At 58.7% G+C, this 7,638-nt stretch overlaps 2 protein-coding genes across 2 annotated transcripts in view; one reads left to right on the top strand and one right to left on the bottom strand.

Moving 5' to 3' along the window:
• Positions 1-323: 323 nt before the first annotated feature.
• On the bottom strand, positions 324-2,585 carry IER5L (immediate early response 5 like). The gene has a single exon (XM_066255980.1). The coding sequence runs from the start codon at positions 2,393-2,395 to the stop codon at positions 1,181-1,183; it is 1,215 nt and encodes a 404-aa protein (XP_066112077.1). The 5' UTR covers positions 2,396-2,585; the 3' UTR covers positions 324-1,180.
• A 287-nt stretch (positions 2,586-2,872) lies between these two features.
• The window catches only part of LOC136322139 (uncharacterized), a 100,210-nt gene continuing 95,444 nt past the window's right edge, over positions 2,873-7,638 (top strand). The window contains exon 1 of the mRNA XM_066254294.1: positions 2,873-3,009. Within this exon, the coding sequence (XP_066110391.1) occupies positions 2,873-3,009 (137 nt within the window). The remainder of the gene's footprint in view (positions 3,010-7,638) is intronic.

Genomic DNA, 7,638 nt, shown 5'->3' with positions numbered 1-7,638 from the left:
GCCAAGAAAGGAAGGGTTGGCAACTTGTTTTGGAGTCCACATGGTGTTGATGGCAGAGAACCAGAGGGGCTGCAGAACCCCACCTTTTTACAACAAAAGGCTCTAAATTAAAATCTATCAAGCTGAAGACACAGGACGGGGTTCTCACAGGCTCAAACAATGCTGGTTTCATGAAATGCAACCGAAGGGTGAACCAAGACAGTGCAACTTAGAAGCACACATACAAACACCACATCTGACCAGGAACTTAGTGAAAAGTCTCCGACGCAGTCGGCGGGCCCGGCCCCTCCCTCCCTCCCTCCCTCCCTCAGGGCCGCCCGGGATCCAGGTGAAGGAATCGACTTCCTTTTTTGTTTAGTGAGGACCGCAGTGCTGGGCATGATGGGAAATGTAGTCCCCGGTGCCCGCCCCCACCCCTTCCCCAAACAGTGTCCGAGAGTGTCGGGGTGTCGGGCGCCACCCCTGAGTCCGGGAGACGGGTGGAGGAGGGGAAGAGAACGCAGCCAGAGGGGCGGGGAGAGAAGGGCTTCAAGACACCCGCCGGGAAGAAAAGAAAAAAAAAGTTGAAGTGTTTTCATTTCTGCCTTCTCATTTTGCGAACTTTGGAGGCCGCCCCCAGAGAGGAAATGTGACCCAAACGTCCCTTTCGGAGATAGTTTGTCTTTGTTTTTGCTCAGGATTTCACAAGACCCATTCCTCAACCCTTGGAAGGACTTGGGAGAACCAAACGCCGGGCTTCCTGGGTCTGACAACTGATTGGGATCGGCGTCCCGGGCCCGCGCCCTCCAGCGCTGCGCCCCCGGCGAGGCCGAGCGCCCTGTCTTGCCCCCGGCGGGCCTGCACCTCTTTTGGGCAACAGCCCTCCCTCACGTGGCTGGCTCCTCGCTAAACACCACTGCAATCACTACAATAAAAAGGAAAAAAAAAAAAAAAAGAGTAGGAGAAACACAAAGCATACTTAAATAGGCGCTTTTTCTCTCTGTAAAAATAAAGTCCAAGATCTTAGATTTCTTTTTTTTTATTTTACAATTTATAAAACATTAGCCGCCTTCCCTTGCTCGCCCCCAGCTCGTCCCCGAGTAGCCGGGCGCCCGTTCTTTCCCCTCTTCTCGCCCCTTGGCTGAGTCTTTGTCTGGCCCCTGCCCCGCGGGGCCCCGGGGCCCCGTGCCCTCGGGGGTCCCTAGAAGGCGACAATGGCTCGAGTCCAGGCGCCGAGACTGGCGAGCGCCTGCTTGGCGCACAGCTGCCCGTTTAGCGGCGGCGGCTGCTCCGAGGAGTCCGGCTGTCGGCTCACCAGCCCAGAGAAGCCTGAGCCAAAGATGGAGATCAAGTTTGAGATGTTGGACGCGTCCGGGGACGAGTCCGGGCAGAAGTCCTCGAAGCGAGCGCGCTTGCAAGGGGCGAACGGCGCGCCCCCGGGGGGCTCAGCTCCCAGGTCGCCCGCGTCCTCGTCGTCGTCGTCCTCCTCCCCCTGGCCAGGGTAATACTTGCGCTTGCAGCCGGCGGCGGACGCCAGGCCGGGTCCCGGGGCGCCCTGGCCACAGCAGGGGCAGTGGGCGGAGGCGCAGCAGTCCTGGTGCAAGTAGCCGTTCTCCACCGTGGTCACCACGTGAGTGTCCAGGTCCAGCACGGTGGTCTGGCTGCTGCAGTGCATACCGAAGTCCGAGGGGGCCGGGTACGCGCCACGGTAGAAGCCGGGGGAGGAGGCAGGGGTCGGGGAGGCTGGTGAGGAACCGGCAGCAGCGGCCTGAGGGGCGGCCCCTGGGGGCGCGGAGGGCGCGGAGCAGGCTGCCGAGGCGCGAGGGTCCCGTGGGCAGAGCGCGGCAGGCGCGGGCGGCGGCAGCGGCGCGGGACCCGGCTGCAGCGGCTCCAAGGGCTGCCCGCGGTGGGGCGCGCCGTGCGGCGGCTGGAGCCCGGCGCACCCGGGCAGCTCCGAGAGCGCCCCCGCGCCGCCCGCGGGCGCCCCGGCTGCTGCCGCTGCCGCGCAGCCCCTGGGCGCCGGGTGCTGGTGCTGGTGCAGCTGCTGCTGAAGGTGCAGCTGGTGGAGCTGGTGGAGCTGGTGCAGCTGGTGCCGGGCGGCCGGCTCCCGCGCCTCCGCGTCCCCGCCGCCACCAAGTTGGAGCGGGCCGAAGTCGGCCGCACTGGCCGACATGCCCGGTGCCGCGTACGCGAGGTGCTGGTGCTGGTGGTGGGGCGGCTGCTGCTGTTGCTGCTGTTGCTGGCGCCGGTAGAGCTCGGCGTAGCGCTCGCTCAGGTAGAGCTGGCGCGCGTTGCGGAGCACGTAGGAAACCAGGAGGTTCTTGTGCAGCTTGATGCCGCCGCGCTGGGTCCGGGAGCTGTGTATCTTACGCAGGGAGATGCTGATCAGGCTTTGGGCGTCCAGGGCGCACTCCATGCTCCCGCAAAGACGGCGGCGGCGGAGCAGTCGCGGCCGCTACTGCTGCTAATGTGCTGCTGTTCGACCTCCAGCCGCCGCAGGGGCCCGCTGGGTAGGGGAAACGGAGCCCGGATCAGCGGGTCGGCTGCGCTCCGAGAGGAGCCGCCACCATGCGCTGCGCGCCACCCGCAAGACCGTGCTCCCCAGACGGCGCCAAGGCAATGAGCCTCGGCCAGCCCCGGCCCCAGCTATTTAGCTGGGTGTCCGGGCTCCGCCCCACACCTTATTAGCCAATAGAAGTACTCAGAGCCTCCCGAGTGACAAGCGTTGCCCGCCCCGGGGCCACGCAGCTGGCCAATCAGACCAAGGCGGTTCCTTTGTGCTATTCAAATACCGAACGGACCCCGGGCTTCTAACGCTGCCGCTGCCTCGAATGTTCTCCTGGGGCTGCCGCGCTGCGCGGGACTGGGAGGCGCTGGGGCCGCAGTCTGCAACATGGGTCGCCTCTCGGTGGGCACGTTGGAATCCGCGGCCGCCCTCGGCCTAGATCTTAGGAGCCGGGGGTCAGCTCACCTGCGTGCTGCGGCGACGGCTCCTCCCCCCTCCGTACGGCTGGGCCTCACCTGCGGCAGGTGCGCACGGCTCCCAGCTCCTGGCCTAACGGCGCTTCCTTTCTTACGCTGTCGGCCCCGGATGGCCCGCGGGACCCAAGGCCTTTGTGGGAGAGTAGGGCGGCAGCCTGCTTGACCCTCACGAGAGAAAGGTTTGGAGGTACCCTCAACTGCTGTATTGGGCCTGACTCCTTGAGTTTTTGGCTGAGGCTCCGCAGGAACCTGGGAAGGGACGTCCTCCCTATTTAGCTGATGGCAAAACCAAAACTTTGTGAATTTGGTTTCCTCTGATGGAAGAGATTCTGAGGCTTGTCGCACTGAGTGCATGGGCCTTGAAACCTGCTGAGATCCAAAGTCGCAGTGAGAGCGACACTGACTGTACTAATCTCTGGTTCCCTAACCTTTCCTTCCTAACTACTAGGAATGACAGTAGTGACTATTATAATGTTCCTAGTATGAATCCCTCACTGTGACTGCTTGCAGAGCAGGACCTGGGTCTGGGCGGGGGGAGGGGAGTGATTTGGGAATTGACACAGCTCTGAGGGGCAGAGCAGGATTTGTGCCAGGATGGTGAGCTCAGATGGGAGGCCAGTGCCCAGGGCTGCGGAACTTGCCAACCTAACTTTTGTTGACAGTTTTCCTTCTTGTCCTGAGGCATTCATGGGCCACCTCCTCCCAGATGGAGACTGAGACAGTTGGAGAACAGAGAACCCAGGCTCTCTAGAATGGGGGACCTGTAAGGGGCTGAAGGGTGCTCTGCGGGGGGGGGGGTCCAAGGTGCCTGGGCCGGGGTCTCCTTGTCAGGAGGTTTGCTTGAGGGAGGGGTTTCTTGAGTTGGCCCTAGAAGGATGCAAGGGCTTCACAGAGACTGAGGGCTCCATGGGCCCTGTGGCAGCTGAGGTTGGGGAGGCCCAGGAGCAAACTTTCTGCTGTTTTAACCCTCTCCTTGGGTTTCTTTGGAAGCTCTTCTTTCCTTGGGCCTGTTGTCCTCTGCACCAACTCTGGCCCTTGGTAGGAGTAAAGAGACCCAACCAGCCCATCCTGCAGTTTCTGGGTTTCCCTTCAGTCTCAAGAATTCCCCAGATTTATTTCCTCAAACAGTTTTGCAGCATCTACTCAGTTCCAGGCATCAAGGGTTTAAACAAAGTTAGGGAGTATGGACTCCATTTTTCAGCTGAGAAAACAGGCACTGAGACGGGAAGGGAGTTGCCCCAGGTTCCGTAGCACTAGGTCTGGTGCTCTCTTTCCCACGCTGTCTATGTGCAATCTCACACTAGTCCAGGCCCCTGTGGCCCGCAGCACCTCTCCCCACCTCCACCCAGAGAAGCCAGGATTGCCATTTAATGGGGACTACAGAAAAAGGGCATTTTAATTCCATTCTATTGGTGATCTGATGATAGGAACACACAGGTGTGGAACTCATCCATGTGATAATACCTGTAGGAACAAAAACATACTGCTCCTTACTTCCCTACAGCCTGTCTTAAAGATACATGAAGGCTTTATTTTGAAGTTCACTTTTGAGACAACACTGGCATGTAGAGGGAAGCCAGAGGTCCTATCTGGCTTTACAACTGTGAGGACTCTGTATCCAACAGTTTAGTCTGGGGTCCATGATGTCTGGCTCATTGCAAGAGTCCAAGAATGGGTTTTTTTTTTCATCTTTTCCAAGTGAGGAAAGGAGACAGAGAGACAGACTCCTGCACATGCCCCAACTGGGATCCACCCAGCAGCCCCCATCTGGGGCTGATGCTCTGCCCATCTGGGGCCATGCTCACAACTAAGTTATTTTTAGCTCCTGAGGCAGAGGCTCCATGGAGCCATCCTCAGCGCTTGGGGCTGATGTGCTCAAACCAACTGAGCCATGGCTGCAGGAGGGTAAGAGAGAGAGAGAGAGAGAGAGAGAGAGAGAGAAGGAGGGGGAGGGGGAGAGAAGTGCGTGGTTGAGTGTTCTACCAGGAATCAAACCTGGGAAATCCACATGCTCGGCTGATGTTCTACCACTGAGCCAACCAGCCAGGGCGAGGAATATATTATTAGCACTGATTTTGGCTTTCAGTCTCTCCTTGCCCAGAACCTATTGGGGGAAACTCAGTCATAGTGTTTATGTGTCTTGTTCAAGTTTACACAGACAAGAAGGGGTAGAGACAGGATTTGGACCCAGGTCGGTTTCCAGGACCAGAACCCCCTCTAGATTCTTCAAAATCAGCCACTTACTTCAGCCATCCATGAATTTGATTTCAGTTCTCAGGGCTCAGTTCACAGGTAGGGTGATTTTGATTAGATTGACGCCCACCACCACTCTCCTGGCAACATCTCTGAGACCAGGGCCTGTAGGAGTCCATAAAGAAGCCACTCTTGGCCCTGGCTGTTTGGCTCAGTGGTAGAGCATCAGCCTGGTGTGCAGAAGTCCCGGGTTCAATTCCCGGCCAGGGCACACAGGAGAAGCGCCCATCTGCTTCTCCACCCCTCCCCCTCTCCTTCCTCTCTGTCTCTCTCTTCCCCTCCCGCAGCCGAGGCTCCATTGGAGCAAAGATGGCCCAGGCGCTGGGGATGGCTCCTTGGCCTCTGCCCCAGGCGCTAGAGTGGCTCTGGTGGCAGCAGAGGGACACCCCGGAGGGGCAGAGCATCGCCCCCTGGTGGGCGTGCCGGGTGGATCCCGGTCGGGCGCATGCGGGAGTCTGTCTGACTGTCTCTCCCCATTTCCAGCTTCAGAAAAATACAAAAAAAATTTAAAAAAGAAAAAAGAAGCCACTCTCTGTCCTAGCCTCGGCTCCTCCCTCACAGCCATTCTCCGGACTGCACCCCATGCCTCTGGAGGCCCAGATGGGGGATCGGGCCAGGAATGGAAGTGCTGGGAGCCCTGACCCCCTGAGTCGGTCCTCTCCTTTCAGTGCTTCCCAGGCCACCTGCTTCACTTCTGCCCCAAGGGGAGTTGGAGCTCTGCTGAGGCTCGTTCCAACCCCCGCCCAGGGTTCAGCTGACAAACGGTCAGCCCCGTGGGCAAGGCCCCATTCTCTGGGCCCTCTTTCTGGGGCTTATGCTGACCTGGTCTCCCCTCCTTCTCAAGAATCAAGAGGTGGACCAGTGGGGAGGGCTAAGCAGTTGTTTAGCTTAGGAAAAACTGTTGATCTCTTCTGAGGGTGGCCTGGGAGGGGGAGTTGCTGCAGCTGTTGTGAGACTCACTTGCTGAAGGGGGCAGTGGAACAGCTGAACTTTCTGGTGCCCCTGGGAGCGGTGAAGCTTGGGGGGCACACAGTAGGAATTCACAAGTGTTTGCAGAATGGGTGGGTCCCATACAAGCCTCTGAATGCACAGTGGCTCAGAGTAGGGTGCCGTAGACTGTCCAGGGCAGTTAGCGTGCATGTGTGTGGAGGAGTCTGTGTGCACATGTGGGACATGGAGGGGCCCTCAGACCTGCACTCTGTGCCGTGGGAGTAGGTCTGCATGAGACAAAGCTTCTTGGGGTGAAGGGCTGGCCTTATTTGGGCACCTGAGAAAGGTTGGGGTGCTCACCTTTTCCCTGGAGCTGGAGATTGTATCTGGACTGAGTGCTCCCTGAAGAAGTTAATTCATGCCTAAATATTGAGGAGTGTCTGTTGGGACAAACCCCAGTGGTGTCAGCAGAGCCGTTAATACCTTGAAAATGTCACATATGCCTTGTGGGCACCTTTTGGTCACTTACCTTGGAGGAGGGGTCATGGCTAGGGAAGTACCTCATCAGCAGAGGGATGTGCCCCTGTGGGCTCCCAGGGATAGGTTTGGGGAAGAGACTGCAGGGGCAGAAAGCTGAACTGAGGGTGTTGTGTTGTGTTGTGTTAGGAGGAGGAGGAGAGATTTGAAATTCGTGGATTCACCTATTTGTCCATTTGCCCAAGATTTGTTTCCAGAATCTTGCTCTGGAATCCCTGCAGACGGGATAAGGAGTGAGACGTGATCCTGCCCTCAGGAGGCCACACTCGAGGGAAGCAGACAGAGAGACCAGATGGTACAGGGTGTTAGTCTGTGACAGGAAGAACGGTGGGGGTGGGGAGGGGAGGAAGGGGAGGGCCCAAAGCTGGCCTGGGAAGCTTCCTGTGGGAGGCTGAGACTGGAGGCCAGCGAAGCGGAGGCGGCCTTCCAGCCGAGAGAACAGCAAGGTGCCATCACGGGGCCTGGTCCACAGTAGGCACTCAATACTTGTAGAATAAATCAATCAATGTAATGTAAGTATGCAAAAGGCATCGTTAGAATCGGAAGGGCCCTAGAGATCAGGTGGCCCGCATCCCTAATTTCCAGATGGGTAAACTGAGGTCCAGGTAGGAGAAGGGATGTGCTGGAACCCGGATGTCCCACTTCCCAGGTCAGCCCCTGGCTGCCCCAGCTCTCTGTCTCTGTGGCTTGGTGTTGGGGTTGCTCCGTGGAGACTGAGGCCTGGGACTGTGGGCTGTGGCAGAGAAGGTGATGGGGTGCAAAAGAACACAGTGGGGTGTGGCTGACCGCAGAGGTCACTGTTGAGTGCTTGGATATTCGACAGCCCTGTGCTGCACCCCAGTAGGGCTGTTCTGTAGCTGGTGAGCTCTGGGGGGCTCAGCTCAGCCCCCCCCCCGTCTCCTGCCCAGCAGAACCTGCACCCTGTCGCCATCCCGGGTGGAGGTTAATGACTCGCCA

Source organism: Saccopteryx bilineata, chromosome 2 (assembly GCF_036850765.1).
Source record: "Saccopteryx bilineata isolate mSacBil1 chromosome 2, mSacBil1_pri_phased_curated, whole genome shotgun sequence".
Classification (NCBI taxonomy): domain Eukaryota; kingdom Metazoa; phylum Chordata; class Mammalia; order Chiroptera; family Emballonuridae; genus Saccopteryx; species Saccopteryx bilineata.
Note: the sequence above shows the minus strand (reverse complement) of the source record. Positions and strands in the feature narration are given on the sequence as shown.